At 38.9% G+C, this 19,467-nt stretch overlaps 1 protein-coding gene across 8 annotated transcripts in view; it reads right to left on the bottom strand.

Moving 5' to 3' along the window:
• Positions 1–19,467, bottom strand: part of Inpp4b (inositol polyphosphate-4-phosphatase type II B) — a 702,669-nt gene that overhangs the window by 74,892 nt on the left and 608,310 nt on the right. For all 8 annotated transcript variants that reach the window (XM_034522353.2, XM_076915453.1, XM_076915455.1 and 5 more), the window contains one exon: positions 304–476. In XM_034522353.2, the coding sequence (XP_034378244.1) occupies positions 304–476 (173 nt within the window). The remainder of the gene's footprint in view (positions 1–303; positions 477–19,467) is intronic.

The following is a 19,467-nucleotide window of genomic DNA, read 5'->3' as shown; positions in this document are numbered from 1 at the left end:
CTTTTCACCCATAGGCAATCCCAGGGAATGATACAAGGGGGCCTTTATATCTTCCTCACAGACTCCATCCACTGTTCAAGCAAACTACACATTTTACATTGAGTTGTATTTTCCACAAAGAAATACCAATGGTTCAAAAATTGTTCAGGATCTATTCAGCCTATTTATGTATATAAACAAAACAGGGTACCAGGATTTCAAAAGGATTTTTAAAAATAAAACCCAGCAAAGAGCTCCACCCCCATCAAGGACAGAGTGTTAGCAGTTCAACACTGTTCTGTACACACAGCAAGGGACACCCACCGCCTGACTGAAGACGATGTCTCTTCTCAGAGTCAGCATCAAACACTGAGGCAGACTGTAGGCTAGTTCTTGAAGCAGTACAAATGTCAGGGACTGCTTTGCTCGGCTCACCACTTCTCCCATACACTCCTTCAAGGTAAGGATGAGTGGATGCAGCTGTTCATACCAGTCCTCTGTGACAGGGCATATGAAGCAAGAACAGTGGGAAAGATGAGAAAGAGTCTTTGAGTATAGAACCAATATTTTCCATGAACTTGTACATCTTATCAATGATTCATGAAGATTAGGATTGAGAATCTCTAAGTCCAGTGACTTTCTTAAATTTAAGTCTACAGCCAGGCTCCTGTTGCATCCTTGTACCTAGATGTGTGTCATGTACAGCCATAGGCTGCCTTCTGCATAACTCTTCTCTAAGGTGAGCACTCCATGTCTGCCTGTTAATGATGCACCAATTTTTTTCCTATGTGGGAGACAGATTTTTTTTGTTGGATTTCTCCCAAAGATTTCATAGAAAACCATCACATGTAGAGTAAGTCTAAATTTATGAAGCATCCTCCACGATCCTGCCTCTGCATACTTGCCTAGCACCACCTTAAAAAATCATTTGCAAGGTGAAGAGATGGCTCAAAAGTTAAGAGCAGTAGCTGCTCTTCCAGAGGTCCTGAGTTCAATTCCCAGCAACCATATTATGGCTCATAACCATCTATAATGAGATCTAGTGCCCTCTTCTGGCCTGCAGACATACATGTAGGCAGTACATTGTATACATAATAAATCTAAACCAAAAAGAAAAGAAAAGAAAAGAGCAAGAAATCAAGCAAGAAAGTGAGAGAGAGAGAAAGAGAGAGAGAGAGAGAGAGAGAGAGAGAGAGAGAGAGAGAGAGAGAGAGAGAGAGAGAGAATATTGTGTCTGGTTGTGTCTGGAGAGATGGCTTGGTGGTTAAAAGCCCTGACAGCTCTTCCAGAGGTCCTGAGTTTAATTACCAGGAACTACATGGTGGCTCAAAACCATTTTTAATGGGATCCAATGTCCTCTTTTGGTGTGTGGGACAACAGTGGCAGTGTACTCATAAACTTAAATAAATAATTTTTTTAAAAAAGTCTTTTGCAATATTGAGTTCTAAGTGTATTAAATTATCCCCCAGCATGCTCTAGTTTCTCACTCTGGGGGCATTGAAGACAGCCTCCTCTAGAAGTTTTTTTTTTTTCTCTACTTATCTTTCTGACAATTTATCCTCTGGAAACATAGGTTGGGACCTCTGTCCTGGAGGAAGCTGCTTCCCTCCCTCCATGCTTTTGTCTTTCCCAAAGCTTGGGTGCTGGTGTCCATCTTTGAGCCACTTCATTCTGATAATGCTGTGTATGAATACTTTTTAAAAAGAAGCTTAGCCATGGCTAGGAATTTATTTATTTATTTAATCACCAAATATCTAGAAACTAGTACAGAACTAGCTTTTAGCACACAACAAAATTGTCAAGGAATGGGTCACTTTATGACAAAATGGTATATGTTTTTTTAAAATGCAGGCATATGTGGAAAAGTCAAAATTTTAACATTATTATGCTTCCAAATAGTGTTTTTTAAAGAATGATCTCTCTCTCTCTCTCTCTCTCTCTCTCTCTCTCTCTCTCTGTAGTATGTATATACATGTGGGCACATAGGTATACAGGTTATGTGTGCCTTTCTGTGTAGAGGTACTCTCATGCATCTTCATCCATGCTCTGATCTTTTATTTTGAGATAGTCTCAGACTGAACCTGAAACTTACCCATTGGCTAAAGTCTCTGGCCAGTCAGCTCTAGGCTCTGTCCTTTCTCTCTGCTTTCCATTGTTGAAAATATGAGTGTACTTTCACTATGCTTGAACTTTTTCTTTGATGCTGATTTTGTTTTATACATTTTACTTAATGAAGAAGGAGTGTTGGGATTGGATCTGAACTCAGGTCTTTAGCTTTGCACATCACACACATTACTCAGTGAGCCATCTCTCTAGCACCACACTAATCTTTTTTTTTTTTTTTTTTAAATTAGGCATTCCATTCGTGTATAGCTCAAATAATATCCCATTTTCTGGTTATCCATCCCATCCCACATCTGCCCTCTCCCTCCTCCTCTCTGCCTTGATGAGGGTGCTCCCCCACTTCTCCACCTCTCCCACCTACCACTCCAGCATCTCCCTATGCTGGAGTGTCAAACCTCCACAGGACCAAGGGATTCCCTCCCATTGATGTCAGAGAAGGCCATCCTCTGCTACATATATATCTGAAGCCATGGATCCTTCCTGTTGGGGGCCGACTTTTAGCAGAAAGCGGCTATCAGCTTTGCAGCTATCTTGAGCCATATACCCTGACATGAGACTTGGATTACAATAGCCTACAACAGCTGAGAACACTCCGATAATCTTGGTTTAGATACCTTGAGATTAAAGGTATGTGAGGTTAAAGGAGTGTAACTTAAGAGTATGATTTAGAAGTATAGAGATCAGAGTTAGAGACAAGACCTAAGGGCATGATTAAAGGTGTAACTTAGAGGCGTGGCTTAGAATCAGACTACAGAAGACAGAACCAGACATCAGACGAGAGAGAGAGAGAGAGAGAGAGAGAGAGAGAGAGAGAGATTCATACACATCAGACATTAGGTAGAATCCGCCCTCATCCTCGCTCTTGCTGAACCTCGACCCGCAGACCGGAGCAGCAGCTTGGGCTGGGATACAGTGGCCGCCCAAACGTGGGACAGCCCCGGGCCTCAACATTTTGCCTGGGCTGCAACATTTATTTTGGCCTCCCCAACTTGGGGCTAGTGCTGTCTCCAACATTATTTTGGCGCCCAACGTGGGGCAGCCCGGGCCTCAACATTTTGCCTGGGCTGCAACATTTATTTTGGCCGCCCCAACTTGGGGCTAGTGCGGTCCCCAACACCCTCCCTGTACACTCCTTGGTTGGTGGTCTAGTCCCAAAGTGATCTTTTTAAAAATCAAAATGTCTGCATCAGGTCCTCTGCATAATTAGCTTTCCTTTTAATATTTGTATCAGACTCCCGAGCGTGTGAGTGAGTGAGTTTCTCATTCTTGTGCATTCTCTTGGGCCTCTCTTCCTCCTGTTGGTTTGCCTTGTCCAACTTCAGTGTGATGCCTTTTGTTGTTGTTTTATTATATTTAATTTGTTATGGTTGTTTTGTTATCCCTTAGATGCCTGTTCTTTCAGTCTGTTTCTAATGACAGACTGAAAGTGCGTGAGTGCAGATGGGCAGGCAGGTAGGAAGGACCTGGGAGGAGTGGAGGGAAGGAAAACTGTAATCAGGATATGTCTATGGGAAAAAAAATCTATTTTCAATGATAGGAAAAAAATCAAACCAATTAGGGTACTTACATGTCTAGATTTCTAACATGTATCAACTACATAATTATTAATCTGACATATGATATATGAACAAATTATACCATATTTCAATTTACTTGGAGAACAAAGACTTGAGAAATATTAAATAAAAATTTGGGTTTTGGTAACATTTATTAAAACCTAAATGAATTAAGAGTAGACTGACAAATACAACTTAACATGAATGATGGGAAATTAAAAAGCAATTATCTAGTAGGTTTATTGTAACATCATATTCTCAGAACAACAAGGTTGATAATCAGTTAAGACTTTAAAAGAACAATAAGAATAATAACAAAGAATCACATGAGGACTGTGCTGTGCTTACTATTATTTATTTGATGTTGTGATATAATAAACTAAATGACCTAATTCAAATGGTTGAAAGGATACTAAGTGACCTCCAGCTTCACGAAGAGAGAAATGTTACAGTATAAAACAACTCATTATGTTTCATCTTTCCAAAAGATACTGTAGACTTAAATGTTAGTTTTGGGGGAAAAGAGAACACTAGAAAAGGGGAAATTCAAGGAAGGCTTATTACAGCTGGTTTCATTTGACAAAGAGTCTGCTTATGCATCAGGGTGAAATATGAACAATGGTTCAACTAAAGTGATTGATTCTTATACCATTAGTTATATAGGAAAATGGGGGGATGACTTATTTTTTGAATAAATAACATTTATTCAACAAACCATGCCCTTTGTTACTATATATCTTCCATACTTCAATTTTATACATTTCACCCTCTCTCATTCTGTACCTGTTATCCACAATATGAAAATGTAAGAGTGTGTGTGTGTGTGTTTTGATATCACACGCCCTTACATAGAAAAAGAAAATTCAGATAAGTTTACTCATAGTTCAGTGTTGAAAATGAACTACAACCCTGTTCTGTCCTGTGATTGGTTCTGTATGTTTTCGGTTCCACTGTGTAATTATCAGGCAGAAAATACAGCTTTTGTGCAGTAGGTGGAGCTGCTTTATCAGGCTGAAGTAGAACTACTTTGTCATTCATTTAATTCAAGAATGAATAAAACATTTTTTTCTTATATATTTGCATAGTTCTCAAAGAACATGTATCTATTGCTTAAGCACCTTGAATCATACTCTCCCATGTCAAAGGGGTAATAGCTTGCTCAGGGGTGTGATATGCTCTTTCTACTTTGAAAACAAAAGGCTAACGTAAGTATATACGTTTTTGTCCTTGGACAAGATTGTCAGTTCAAGTGAAATACAGCTGTTTGCGTTTCTTAAAGGATTTTGAAAGTGTAAACTTCACAGGCCACTTATAAACTTCAGAATGAGAGACTGAGGGAGAGAGGAAAGTAGAGGAGAGAGGGACAGAGGTGGAAACAAAAGAGAAAGATAGAAAGAGACCATTTTTAGTTCTACCAGAATAGGAACAGAGATACAATGGTACTTTAAACCCAAGAGAAGCAGGAGGCACTTCTCTCACTAGCAGCATGAAAGCATCCTCATTTAACATCTTACATTCTACATAAAATAGTGATACTATACTTATGATTATAATTTAAGAAAAATGAGAATACAGAAAACAGTTATTGAAGAGTTGGAAGTGTTTGAGCATGGTAAGATGTCTTGAAGAAGACATTATGCTTTCTATAGAGATACACAAGGCAGGCAGGAAGGCAACCGATGTGGATCCTTTAGAAAGAAAAACCGTCAGTTCTGCCAGTAGATAAAGGAACTGTCCCAGCAAACTGCAGTGACTACAGGTTTATTTCCCATGTTAACATCCTCCCCACCCTTGTAAATCCCAAGTTCTAACATGAACACAATAGGCTACAGAGGGCCAAAGACAGGCAGAGTTCAGGTCATAAATGTTCTTTCTGATACAACAAACATTTCACATCATTCTTACAAGGAGCAAAATATGCTTCAATTTTCTTGTTAAAGCTGATGGTTGTTTGGGGGAAAAGAGCTTACCCTTCTCACATTTCTGTTATGTTTTTTCATAGTCCCCCATTTGCCTAGTGGCTGTTTTGTGCTTCACATAAAACCATCATTTTTTACACTGTGGTCAAAGTAAAAATCCATGCATGCACTCACATGCACTTTCCTGAGTTTACTTTGTTTCCCACTTTACACACATGTATGACCAATGTGTGCACATGGGAAAACACATTGACAAAATGCCTCTAGAAAGCAGGGCAGTTGTGCTTGCATCATGGTTTGCCACCACATCAGTACCTTACAGTTCAGCACCTTGGCAGTCCCTGAATTGTAGTTCTCTCATGGGCTTCCTTCAGCAGCAGAGGAAAACATGAAGAGAATGTTTTAGTATCTCCATAAAAACTTGCTGAGACTCCTTAACCCTGAGACCAACAAGCAGAATTTTTCCTCAGGAAAACATAAAATGCATGTGGCTTAGCCGAGCTTTTCCTGAGCTCTGTGATGGGACCTGGAAGCCATCCAGGCAGATCTCTGCTTCCCAGCCTTTTACAGCCTTCTCTAATGTATTCAAGTGAAACTAGCTAAAGGATTCAAAGGATGACTGCTGGGTGCCCTCCCTCCCCTCCACACACCATCTATTTCCTGTACAGGATGTCCATGTCCTCTGAGTTCAATGGCTCTTATGTTACTCAGGAGAAAAATAAAACGGCCATCTAGCAAGCAACTGTAGCAAGCCTTAATGCTGTCCTGCCAATTTCTGAGCCATTTTTCTTCTCAGGTATTTGATTTTCCTCTCCTCATTTAAAATAATTAACTTCACTCACAAAGTATATAGACATTCTTATTTTTGTTATCACAGCTTTTCAGATATAGTGGGGGGGGAAGCAAAAAGATCGAATAGCCACTAAATGCTCTGCAAAGAGCTGAAAGAAGATGTCTCAGCTCTGGTCATTTTCTCATGAATTTCTATGAAGGCAAACAGCTGGAGCAGCTCCAAAGGATGCTGACAAAATGCCTAATGCTTTGAGGTGAACACAGACCAAGCCTTATCCAACATGTGTTTATATTATATACAAATACCAAAATGAAAACACCTTCATGGTTTGGTGGTAAGGACAGAAGATGGAAACAGGGACCTACACTCTTAGAATGTCCCTTGCGTTTCAAAAGCCCATATGCCACACCAGCAAAGATACACCTCTATCTGAGCCTCTCTGTGTGAACATGTGTTGTAGATTCAACTTTTCGGTACGCACATGTGAACAGTATTCTAGTCATCAATATGAGCGTGTGAAGACTAATTGCTGTGGAGCTTTCCTCACAATATACAGCGAATTTCTTTGTATGAGTCAATACATGTAGCCAATGTTAATCATAGACCTAGACACTGGCCATCTGGAGACCTTTAATCTAGACATATGCTAGGGGGGGACAGAGAAATCGGGTTAAATCCAGACATCAATAGGCAACTGAGAAAAGAGAGCATGTGCTGGGGTATGACTGCTTCAAAGCCTGCTTCTACAGGCTGAGAGTATTCTCTTCCTGGTCTCGCCTTTACAATTTATTTCCTAACTGTGGTCCAGGAATTGAAAACTCAATTTACATTTATCTTACTCTAACAAGTACTGATTTGGCATCCTTGCATTACCCACTGTATTAGTCAAAATACAATGACCTTGAAAAGAGCAAAGGTCTATCTATGTTGTCTAAAAGTTTTGACGTATCTAGTCCCAGGCTGATGAAATCTGTTACTCTATGGTGGGCTTCCTTGTGAAAATGACAGATAGGGTGGGTGAAGCACATTGCTCACTTCATAGCTAGAAGGCTAAAGAGGGAAATGGCGAGAGTGGTTCTCCAAACACCCTCGGGACCACACCCCTAATGACCTAAAAGCTTCTCATGAGGTCTGACTTCCTGAAGGCTCCATCACCTCCCAGGAGTGGTGCACTAAGGAGCAAGCCTTTAACACAGAGCAGAGACTCAGATCCAAGCCCTAGCACTGTTCTTTTGCTTTCACACAGCCATCTTGAAAGATGTAATTTCACTAGATCACAACGGTCATGTCTTGTATGATATTTCGATGAGTGTCATGTTTGTACCATACCGCTCCTAACCTGAGATGACTCAGATAACCAGAGACGTAGGAATTTGATGCAATAAATACTGCTCGTTATACCGATCTACTTTCTAGAAACACCATTACTGTGTTGCATGGTGAGGGCATCCATATGCCAGGATACATTGTTGGAGTTCAGAAAACAACTGTGGAATGTGATCTTATGTGAGTTTTAGGGATTAAAATCTGACTGTCTGATTTGCACGGAATTCACCATGCCCACTGAGCTATCTATCCATAAGTGTGCTTGTTAATGTTGAAATTCACTCTAGTCAAATTGATGTGCCTCCGATTATTATGTCAAATACCTGGGGCCTCTTCAAAGGTTTCTGAAGGAAGACCAGCCTCTAGCATGAGCTACACCAGAACAGACAGTCTAAGAGGAAAAGGTCAAAACCTAATGGAATAAGTAGGTTTCTCTCTGCCTCCTGGCTGCCATTACATGGGCCACTCAACTTCAGCATGCCTGGGTCATCATTCTGGGCTGGAATTGGTAAAACTATGATCCAAAATACATTCTTCTTCCTTTAATGTGTTTTGCCAGGTATTTTTTTCCCAAAGAAAGAAGAAAAGTAGCTAAGACAGCAGTGATAGCGGATGTTAGCCAATGGAGACCTTGTATGACATCATCAAAGTAAGAGCAAAGAATGGAGGAAGGTAGACCTGAGGAGAAAACAAGCTAGGCCCATATTATAAATGACAAGAGACAATAGTTAAAGAAAAGTCTAGAAACAATGACTATCAGGGAAAATGGAAGCCAAGGGTGTAAGGGAGCCTGTGAATGAATTTCCTTCTCCTGCTCTCCCCACATGGCAGTATTCAAGCAAAGGACAAAACAACATCTTAAAATATAATCACTCTAGTGTCCTCTGGGGTACGTGACTGTTCTTGACAACCTTCAGATGAATTAGAAATGAGCAAACTGCTCGGTCTAAGACAAATGAGCAGGAAAAGAACAGAGGCCACCTTCCCTCGTGTCGAGGGACCTTGTTTGTTTAAACCCTGACAAGCTGAGAAGAGTGTCATAAAACTTTCCATTCTTGTTCTTAGACAAATAGCAAAGGAAATACATAAGCTGAAACACTAGCAAAACTTTTCACTTCACAGCAGCAAGTTGAAAGTCTTTAGTAAATTCTGCTAAGACAGTTTTCAGCAACTGCATCTGTTCATAACGCAGGCTGTGCATCTGTCGCAGCCCTGAAGCTTTGAATCCAGGTTGTGCTGGACCAAGAAGTCACAGACTCACATTTCTCAGTCTTATTTTGCCTTTTGGCTATAAACAAACTCAAGTCTTGTGACTCTAGTCTGCATGAAAGGCTGAGTACTTGAAACAAGCTCCAGAGGTTGTGGATCAGACAGAAATGACTAGTCTATCTGTATCAGTTGCTGTCATTTCAATAGCAGCATGTAAGTTTGAGAGACAGAGCCAGTGGATGCTGTGTTGACTGAGATGGAGTCTTGTTAACTAGAAGAAGGAAATAACCATATTTTCACCCTAAATCTAATAATATATATGCAATAGTATTTTGTGAGTTTTTCTTTAACTGATGTTCTAGGCCAGTGGAATATAGTATATAACATTAGGGTTTTTTATACATATAAAAATAGAACATTGTACACAAATTAAATGTATTAATGTTAAACATATATTGAATTAACCAAGAGCAATGAGAACACACATTTATCCAGTCAGTAGTCACATGTCTTAAAGTTTCTGGATAGTAAATATCATCTCCACTTTCCTCAACCTATCCCAGGTTATCTCTGTGTATAAGAATGCCATCCAGCCTGAGACCTGTCTACCAACGCATCAGAGTTTGTTGGTGACAGGGTAGCTTACATCTATAGCTTAACCACACTGGTTGTACCTCCTTGAATACTGTGACCATCAGAGTCCATGTTCATAACCCTCTATGAGACGGGAATAAAGTAATCTCAAGTCTCTGTGTTACTTTATCTCTATCCCTGGCAACGTTCGTCCCTTGTGTCCTTATTCTCCTCCAGCTTGTGATGATAGACTGAGCTCTCGAGTGTAGATCATCAACTCTGTTCTGTATGCACTGGGTCTCATTAATGCCCACCTGGGAGCATCATTCTGGCAAGGCTCTCTGCTCCTCCCCAAGCCTGCATTTTAACTGATTTATTCCCACAAGCGAATGAACATGATGCTGATGCTTATCACCTTAACTGTAAAATGTAACAGGAAGATGACTGCACATCCTGCACAATTCTTACCTTGTTTCTGTTTACTGGTCACCCTCCCTAAATGAATATGCGATTGTCTCCAGTTCCTTTGCTTTGTCTACCTTAGTTCTCTCCACCCTGGTTTTAATTCCTACCTACTAAAGCAAACTGACTCTATTCATTGTCACAGAGGACTTCACCAACTCGAAATTCAAAGTCATTCCTCAATCCAATTTTGCTCAATGCATTTAACCCTGGGTGGCAGGATGCCACAATCCTGATTCACAGGTGATTTTCAAATAAAATGTTGCTCTTTCCTCTACTTCTTTCTTATCTAGTGACACTGATGTGTCTTCAGCAATAATCTATAGGTGGATTCCTTATTTTCTGAACATTCAACACAGCATTGATATTCTTGAATAAATTTCCATCTGCTAGTCAGAACCTCAGCTTCTTGTATTTAGTGTCATAGCTGATATCGGCATGTCAAACTTAATGCCTCCTAGATGATTTCCTGTTTCTTTCCAAAAAGATTTATTCCATCTAGAATTTTCTATAACTCCTACATGGACCATTTGTCCTTTTGGTTGCTCCAGCCAAACATTTAAAAATTATTTTTGATGTCAGTTCTCATGCTTCGTTTTAATCTAAGAGAAAACCTCGTTGGAATAACACTGAGAGTAGGCACAGAATCCCAGTACTGTCTTGTTTGTCCCCTCTGTGCTAGGAACTGCATCCTTCATGTCCAACCTACCTAACTACATTGGGATTTTTAGCATCTACACTAGGTTTGACTCTTTCCATTTACATTCTAATTGCAACAGAAAACTGTGATTTTTCTCTAGACTGCATTGAGTTAATCACTTCTAAGCCTCTCAGCTGCTCCCCAGTTTTCTCAGAATAAATGGAGAGTCTGTAGAGATGTCAGAGATGATCCTTCCTGCATTTATCTCTTTAATTTCACTTCTTCCTCTTGCCTCTCATTTTGATGCAGTAGCCTTAATGTTCTCTACATATGGCAAGCACATGTTCCTACCAACTGCTTTCTGCATCCGGTAATCCTTCCCAAAGATATCCATGCTGATCCCCTTTATCTGCCCTGTCTTTGCTCAAACATTAGCTTCCAAATGAAGTCTTTGTCAAGTGATTATTTCACAACCCAACCTTGGACCCACAGTATTCCTTCAAACTGCTTTGACTTGTTCTATGCTTTCCAATATCTTTGTCCCCACCAACCCATCAGTGCCCCGAATGATGCTTCCCGTCTCTCCTGATATTTTTTTTAACATATCCTTATTACTGAAACACTGACTTGAGGAGGACTAGTGTTCTGTCTGCTTTAGTCAGTGTTTTACCTTCTGTGACTAAAATTGTGCCTGGAATAGAATAGTTACCCAAATAAAATATGTCAGGTGACTTGAGAAACATGTGGTGTCTCTTTTTCTATTATACAGTGTCAGAACTGAAGTTTTCTTTTTCAATTTTGTTCTTAGATAATAAGCACTTGACTGAAAGAAAAAGAGACTCAAAGAATTTCAGTAATTTTCAAACACTACACTAACAAGTAAATGCCATCTTCTACACCTGTTAAGCATTTTTTGAGTCTCACATGGCTATGCTACATCATAATATATTGTATGGTTTTATAATAAAATAATAAATTTCTAATAGAAATGATCATTACAAATTGACCTTTGTGGGGTTGTTAGCTCATGCATGGGTGGGCGTGGATTCTGTTGGGCTGAGTTGTGGTTCCTACATGTCTGCCATAGCTCAGAGAGGTAAAAGCACACGAGAATTTTGACTGAGTTCACTCCATGCAGCACTGCATAGGCACTGTGTGGCCCTGCCAAGCATGGGGAAATCTCACTCAGTCTGAAGTTCAATGGGGGCCAGGGCTCTTGAATGGACTGGGAGGCCAGTGGTCTTAATTCTTTGGGCTCTCAGACACCTCTGGGGCCATGGAAGAATGGAGAGAAATGAGAAAGAGAGAAAGCCCTGACAGCACCCCACAGGAAAGAGACTCTTTGGTTATTGTAATCCCTTGGCTGAATCAGCGGCCTGGCTAGCTTGCTTGAAATGTCAGTCCCCATGGCTGGAACTCAGAGAATTCCTCCTCCAGAGATTAGAATATGGCTCAATAGTTGAGTCCTTCTCCACAGTTCCCTACGGCTGGCACCAAAGACACGAGAAAATCCATAGTTCCAAAAGGGTTTATTGACATGGTGGGAAATAGATGGATCTGACTGCACCCCCCCCCCCCTGAAACTCAGGGCAGACCTGAGTTAAATAGGGAGAGAGAAGGGACCAGGAAAGAATGCTTAACTGGCTATGCCCTCTGGCCTTTAGGTATCTCATTAATATGGAAATCTCTTGAGGCTGAGGCCTGTAGTCACTCCCTGTACCTTTGTCATGCCCTCTACCTGTGCAAGGTGACACAACCCACTCTGGGATGGGCTGCATTGTCCTACATGACTAAAAAGCATGGACCATTGGAGGTCTTGGCTGCATCAGAAGCCTGGAGTCTGGGATGGATGCTGAACACCTGCCATTGTCCCACTAGGGTCCAGGGTTTGAGGCCTGTGCTCGACCAGAAACCAAACTAGCCTTTCACAATCCCACAGACCTCATGTTCAAATATTTTTTAAAGTTTGTCATTACAGAGAACAGATATGGTTCTGTTGGATTCTTAATATACCTACCAAGTGGTAAAATTATAGTATAGTCGTCATTTCAGTTCTTCAACAATGAATTTTAAAAGTCAAATCCAATGATGTTTATGTCACAATGAGATTGTGCCCATTCAACATGTAGAAATCCAAATAATTCAGTAATACTATTTAAGCTCCTCTAAGAAGCCAAGCTTTGTTTTTGATTTTTGTAGTTGACAAAGAAAAACAGATTTGTTATATATGATATAGTCACTAAAATAATTAGCTATTGTGAAACACACATTCTCAAGAAATCAGTACCTTCCCATATGTGCAAACATGTGTATACATTGAAGACATAAATTGACAGCATTTCTGGTGGGTGGTAGGTGCAGAGACAATAATAGCATCTTTATTCTATAATATCAAGTGTTCATTATTCATCAATAATTATAGTATATACTATGAATTCAGTAAAACGTTACAACACTTGGCATATTTCTCACAGAGCCAAGTCTATTAGGGGTGGCATTTAAAACAGCATGTGTAATCAGTCAGAGACTTGGAGGTTTCAAAAGAATTGCCAATGAGCCAGTCTTACTCAGACTGAGAAGGAACTTTCCTGGCTTATCACATTTTAACCATTGACCCCTTAAAATGAAGTGTATTATATAAAATTTCTAATTTACTTGAGACACATTAGACAATGCTAACTTTTGACCTGTCCATGTCCCACTGTGGAAATGACAAGCTGGAAGCAGAATGGTGGCCACTTCTGCAGAGATTCTCTCTCCTAGTTTGGTCTAGTTTCCGTTTTGACGCTGTATTTGTTCTTATTATCCTGCATGATGCCTTTGTAATTGCAAGCCCCACAGAAAGTACAGCTACATAATTGGCAAACAAAAAAAAATGAAAGATAAAATCCTGAGGCTTTATTCAAAAACTATAAACAAGTTTTCTGTTTTCTTTCTCAGTGGTGCTATTGCTGACCTGTCACAGTGGTTGGTAATTTTAACTTACTTCTTCATGTCTCACTTTCTTGGGCATGGAGGTGTGTGAGTGCCAAACCTCAAAGACCCCAGCCTGAACGTAACTCAATAGTAACTATAATTTCCCTTAGGCGAGTAGACATGTGAAGTCTTTCTGGCTGTGTAGTGGTGGACAGGCTGAAGAGACCTTGCCAAAGGCATCCACAGGAGAGGACACGATGGAACTGATGAATTCAGATTCTCAGCTCCTGGCACAGGTTCCACTACCTCATTGAAGTTCACTGATGAAACAAATTCAATGACATCATCACGAGTTTCAGTAGAGGAACACAGCACAGAAAGCTCAGAGCAAAGAACTCTTCTTAAAGGAGAGTCAACCTCACTAATGCCAGCTCAGAGAAGGCACACCAAAGGATCTGAAAGTTTGGCCTGTGGGAGATGGAAACATAGCAACTCTCAAAGGCTGGCAGTGACAACCACAGGGTGAGTTCTTCAGGGTTCAGAGTATATTAGTATAAAGGATGAAAGAGAGGAAGGGGAGCAAGTCAAAACCCTGCAACCAGACACATGTGGATTAAAAATCACGAGGACTTTAAAATAAGGGAAGGCTTAGGAAACAGGTAATGCCAACCTGTGACTAAGACACACTGTAAAACATCAAGGGACAAGGCATATAGGCAGGGCAATCCACAGGCATAGTTACTATTAAAACTTATGCATTTCTTTTTCCAAGAGATATTCTAAGAACCTCAGATATTTTTTCTGACTTAATCACCCAGATAGGAATCACTCTGTTCAGACTGGAATCAAATCCTGTGATTTTTTAGATGAATGGTTTAATCCCATCTATGAACCAGGGATCAGTGCCACACCTGCCCCCACAGACTCATCATAAGGAAGGAGCGAAGAAAGGTTGCTTGCATGTGTACTGTACCATACATCTGAGCAGTCGTGTGAGCGGTGAATGTGATTCTTATCAGTCTCTTGACACTGGGATTAACATCATGAACCATGCTAGCTAGGTGTCAACACAGCTTTGTATAGCTGCATGAATGAACACTCTACTACAGAAACTTCACTGTGTGCACATGCTTAGAGTTTGGTCCATTAGGGCAAACAATCTAGTTGTGCAGGTTATCACAACGTACCTGAGAAAGAAACAAAGGCTATGCAACAACTTAGCAGGTGAATATAGAGCACATGGAATGCACATTCCAGAGAGTGAGAATCTGCAAAGGGATTCCTTTTGTGTAATCCTTTTGGCCTCAGGACCTGTATTCAGTTCTATTTTCTACCACTTTTATTAATGACTTCTATGAGTAGAAGAGGAATGTGTGTGAAATGTGAAAAAGATAAGAAGCCAGAGTGGGGCAGTAGATATGATGGATGTAAAACAAACCAAGTATTTATTAGGGCGCATTCTCAGCAGTGTTCACACTGCACACATGGGTGGACATCAATCTCTGCAGCAGCATCAAGATAAGCCATCTTAATCTCCTAAAGCCACTAATATTTCACAATATGTAGCATAGAATGCTGCTTAAATGCTGCTTAAATCTTGAAAACAAATGAAGAATAAGTCAGTCTAGTAGGGCTATGTCTGCCCATATTATTGCTTCTAAAATGTGTGGGCCAGACAGCTGTGATGAGTGTAGGTATCTAATAACAGCAGTAACTGAGAGTAGAGAGCTGATTCCTTGTATCGTTCCTGCAGTTGTTAGAGGACAGTGCGTCCCTGCTTAATACTGGGGAAAGCTAGGCTGTTCCTTTGACAAATGTACCCAAATGTGCCAATTCAAGCAAGACATGATGATTGTTTTTAGATATAATTTTGGCTTAATGTGGGAAAAAGAAAATAAAATTGTTCTGTTTATTGCAAAAGATTGCATCTGGGCCAGCGGACAGACTTAAAGAAGGCAGATTTGGACCAGTGTCTGGAATGTGAGGCACTAGAAGACAAAACGGTGTTTCCTGCAACCACAGCTGTGCATTACAGCCTAGGCTGGAATTGGCAGAGATACTGTAGGTAAGCCTCTTAACATAATTCAGGAGGTTTAATTACATAATCGTTAAGTTCACATCAAAATCCAAGAGTTTAATATTCACTGATTTAATCTTTGCAGCCTCAATTTATTATGAAATTGAAGGCATGTGGTGCTACACAGAGAGCAGATGTCCATAATTGTATTTACGTGTACTGAAAATAAAGGGGCAATTTGTGTTTACTGGTTCAGTAGACACTCACACATAGATATACACATACATACAAATGTACACACACACATACACTAATCCACATAGATGCAGACATTGAGAAAATATTTTTAATTATTTAAATCTAAACAGTAAATAAAGCTTGGCTTCTCTTAGAACTGTTTATAGTCATGCTGAAAGAAATGTATAAAGCAAGTCAGAAATGTATCTGCTTTGAAGTAAATATTTGAGAAAAGAAAAAAAAAACTCACGGACTGCAAATGTAAAGTAGTATTACTGCATTAATACACCATAAAAAGAAAAAAAGTATCAACTCTGAGGAAAAAATTCAACAAGAGTCTGATTTACACTGTGAAAGTTATCACCATACCAAGAACAATCAAACTCTGTTGCATAACTGTATCCCAGTAGTAGTTTAAAAATATTTGCAGAATTTAATTTATAAAGAAACAAAGAGAAGTAATACAACATGATGAAACTTATCACTTACAGGGTCAATGAGATAGGTCAGGGGGTAAAAGTCCTACCATCAAGCCTGATGACCTGACGTGGATCCAAGACCCAGTTGGTGGACAAAGAGAACCAACATTCTATATGTTGTCTTCTGACCCATGCATGCCATGCTATATCTCCACAGAGCACAAATAAATTAATACATGAGTAAATATTGTTTTAAGAACCACTAACAATGATTTCGGATAGATGTCAGAGAGTATATGGCATGTCGTGTTTACAGTAAATACTAGATCATGAAAATCACTCAGTGCATTGTAAGAAATAGAAACATCATTTTCTTCTATAGCTAGTGGATATGAATGAATATAAGAGTATTGAGCAAATTGATTTCATTAATGTGAAGATAGTATCGATTAATACATTTTATACTGCTAAACTTCCCATGCAAGCAAAAACATAATTTAATACAAATGTGACATGAAATTCTAAAGACAGAGGTGTGCTCTTGAGAGTTCCTGTATAGCCATAGTCGATTCAGAACCTATGCTTATGGAAAATGTTTCTATAAAGCAGATGTTGGATGTAAGTGTTGATTCCAGTGGAAGCAACAAGATTCCTTGGAGACCGTCTGAACCTAGGATCGTGGCAAGGAACTAAATCCTTCGGTTGCTGAATACACAATGATTTGAACCCAAAATAAATAGCAGTGATATTGGATTATAAGGCAATAATACGGACATGTATGAGTCCACGGTAATAAAAATGATTAGTTGAACAAATAATGCCTGGAAGGAAGAGCAATATTGTAAAATGTTCCTACTCTTAGAAGTCTAACTTAAATTAGACTATTCAAAGTTGAAGAATTAAATATTCAATGATGCTTGTGTGTTAATTATAGCATTAATATAATAAATGAATATCAAAAGAACAGTTTCTATTTTGCTAAATTTGTTTACAATCATTAAAAACTCATTTCCATGAAACATTTATGAGAGAATACTGATTTGTAAGATGTAAAAACATACATTTTATTTATGATGGTTATTCCAGTTTATTTGAAATACATTTGTGAGTGTGTGGATGTATCTGCTTGTAAATAGAAGAATGTTCTAAATATTTATATCTAGTTGAAATAAAATCACCAGGCATAGGCAATTCTATCTGCTCTTTTTAAACAAACTCTATAACGTATTGCCTTTGCTTATATGATTATTAGGGATAAATTAAGGAAAAGAAATAACATCATATTTTATATTAAACAACTTTTTATAGTACTTTAAATAGTACCATTTAAGGAATTTTATAACAAATTAATGTAAAACAAAAGTATTTGTATAATCAGGTGATAATAAGGAAAACATAAAACCAGTTAGCTCACATTACACTTGACTACAATCATCCCAGAGGGTGATCAGATTGTGATTCTACATGAAGTTTTACAAATTCATTTATGATTTTATGTATATAGTTGTTTTGCTTGTACATATGTTTGCACATCTGGTGCCATTGTAGACCAGAAAAGAGTGTCATCCTTTGGAAATGGAGTCACAGACAGTTGTGAACTGCCATGTTGTTTCTGAGAACTGAAGTCTGGTCCCCTGGAAAAGCAGTCAGTTCTCTTAGCCACTGAGCCATCTCTCCAGCTCCATTTTAATTTTTAAAAGTATAATATTAATTCAGGAACATCGATATGGTAAAATACCATATGTGAAAAAGTTGTGTCATTTCAAATATTTCAGGACTTTATTTGCATCTCTGGGCATTTGAAGGGTTTCAACACACACACCGAAATCAGATCTCCACGATTTCTATGGTAAATAACATACAGTGAAAATCCCTCAAGAGACAGCTTGATTCACTCTGTATCTTTGATCTTTGGGTTCTGCTATACAATTCTGTTTTCTAGAACACTACTGACTCTGTCTCATACATGTTAGCCAATGCAGGTTTAACTGAAGAAAATTAACACAAAACTATGGCAAGTTTCTGTTTTAATTCATGTGAAGTTTGAAACTTACTAGGTTCACTAATTTAAAAGTATAGTGTTACTAACTATGAAAATGTCTACATATAGAGATATAGACCCAGTGTGAGCATAAAGAGCATTGTCTATTCACTTTGGGATGGAAAACAGAGGAAGATGGACCAGCTATACAAGGAAATCCCAAAATGATATTACTTCCAAATAGAATTTGTGAAAGATTCTTTCATTGGATGATGTGAGGAGACATAGAACTATAAAATTATTTTTCTTATTTTTTGAGAATATATTATAATTATATCATTATTCCCTTTCCTTTCCTTTTTCCAAAGCCTCCCATAGAAACCTCTTTCAAACCAATGGTCTCTTTTTTCATTAATTTTTCTTTAATTATTGTTAATGTGTGTGTGTATAGGAGGCACACAAGTGGATGCGTGGGTACAGTGTACACTTGCATGTATGTATATAAAACTCATATTTCATGTGTATATAGTCACTGATATATGCATATATGGAACACATGATGAAATAGGAGTAGTGGAACTTCAACCAAACCAAATGGGAAAACAATAATTTAAAAAATCTATCCATCCACTGGACTTTAGAACATAGCATATATGTAGCAGATATGTAACTTGATCTTCATGAAAGTCCCCCAACAAATAGAGTGGAGATTGTCCCTGACTTTGTTGTGTGTCTCTGGGTCCTGTTCACCCTAACTGGGCCACCTTTTCCAGCCTCAGTGGGAGAGGATGTTCTTAGACCTGCAGTGACTTGGCTTGCCAGAGTGGGTTGGTACCAAGCAGACTCCCCCTTCTCAGAGAAGCGAAGGAAAAAGGGCTGTGTGAGGGAGCGACTAAGAAGAGAGGGGCTGCCATCAGGATGCAAAGTGAATAAATAAATAAATTAATGGAAAATATCCATCCATAATTTATTATGACTTATTTTTTAAACAAACAAACAAAACAGAAGGCAAACAAAAAAAATGCAAAGAATAGACTTTAGAATTAAAAGCTAGAGAAATGCTTTTTAACTCCCTCAAACACAAGATACCCAGCAAAATCCTAGGTCAATTGTGATAGAATTTCTGGTGTTAATAAATATATGTAATATTGTTTTGTTCTTATTAATATTAACAAAATTTAAAACCTATTCATGAAGACATAAATATTATTAAAATTTTTATCATACTTGCCAGTCAAGGAACGAATATGGTAGATATTTGAATGCAGTTACCTGTCATCTATCTATGATCTAGGGATCCAAACATGTAATATCTA

The sequence above is a fragment of the Arvicanthis niloticus genome, chromosome 18, assembly GCF_011762505.2.
Source record: "Arvicanthis niloticus isolate mArvNil1 chromosome 18, mArvNil1.pat.X, whole genome shotgun sequence".
Taxonomy (NCBI): domain Eukaryota; kingdom Metazoa; phylum Chordata; class Mammalia; order Rodentia; family Muridae; genus Arvicanthis; species Arvicanthis niloticus.
The sequence above is the reverse complement of the archived record's forward strand: the minus strand, read 5'-3'. Positions and strand labels throughout refer to the sequence as shown.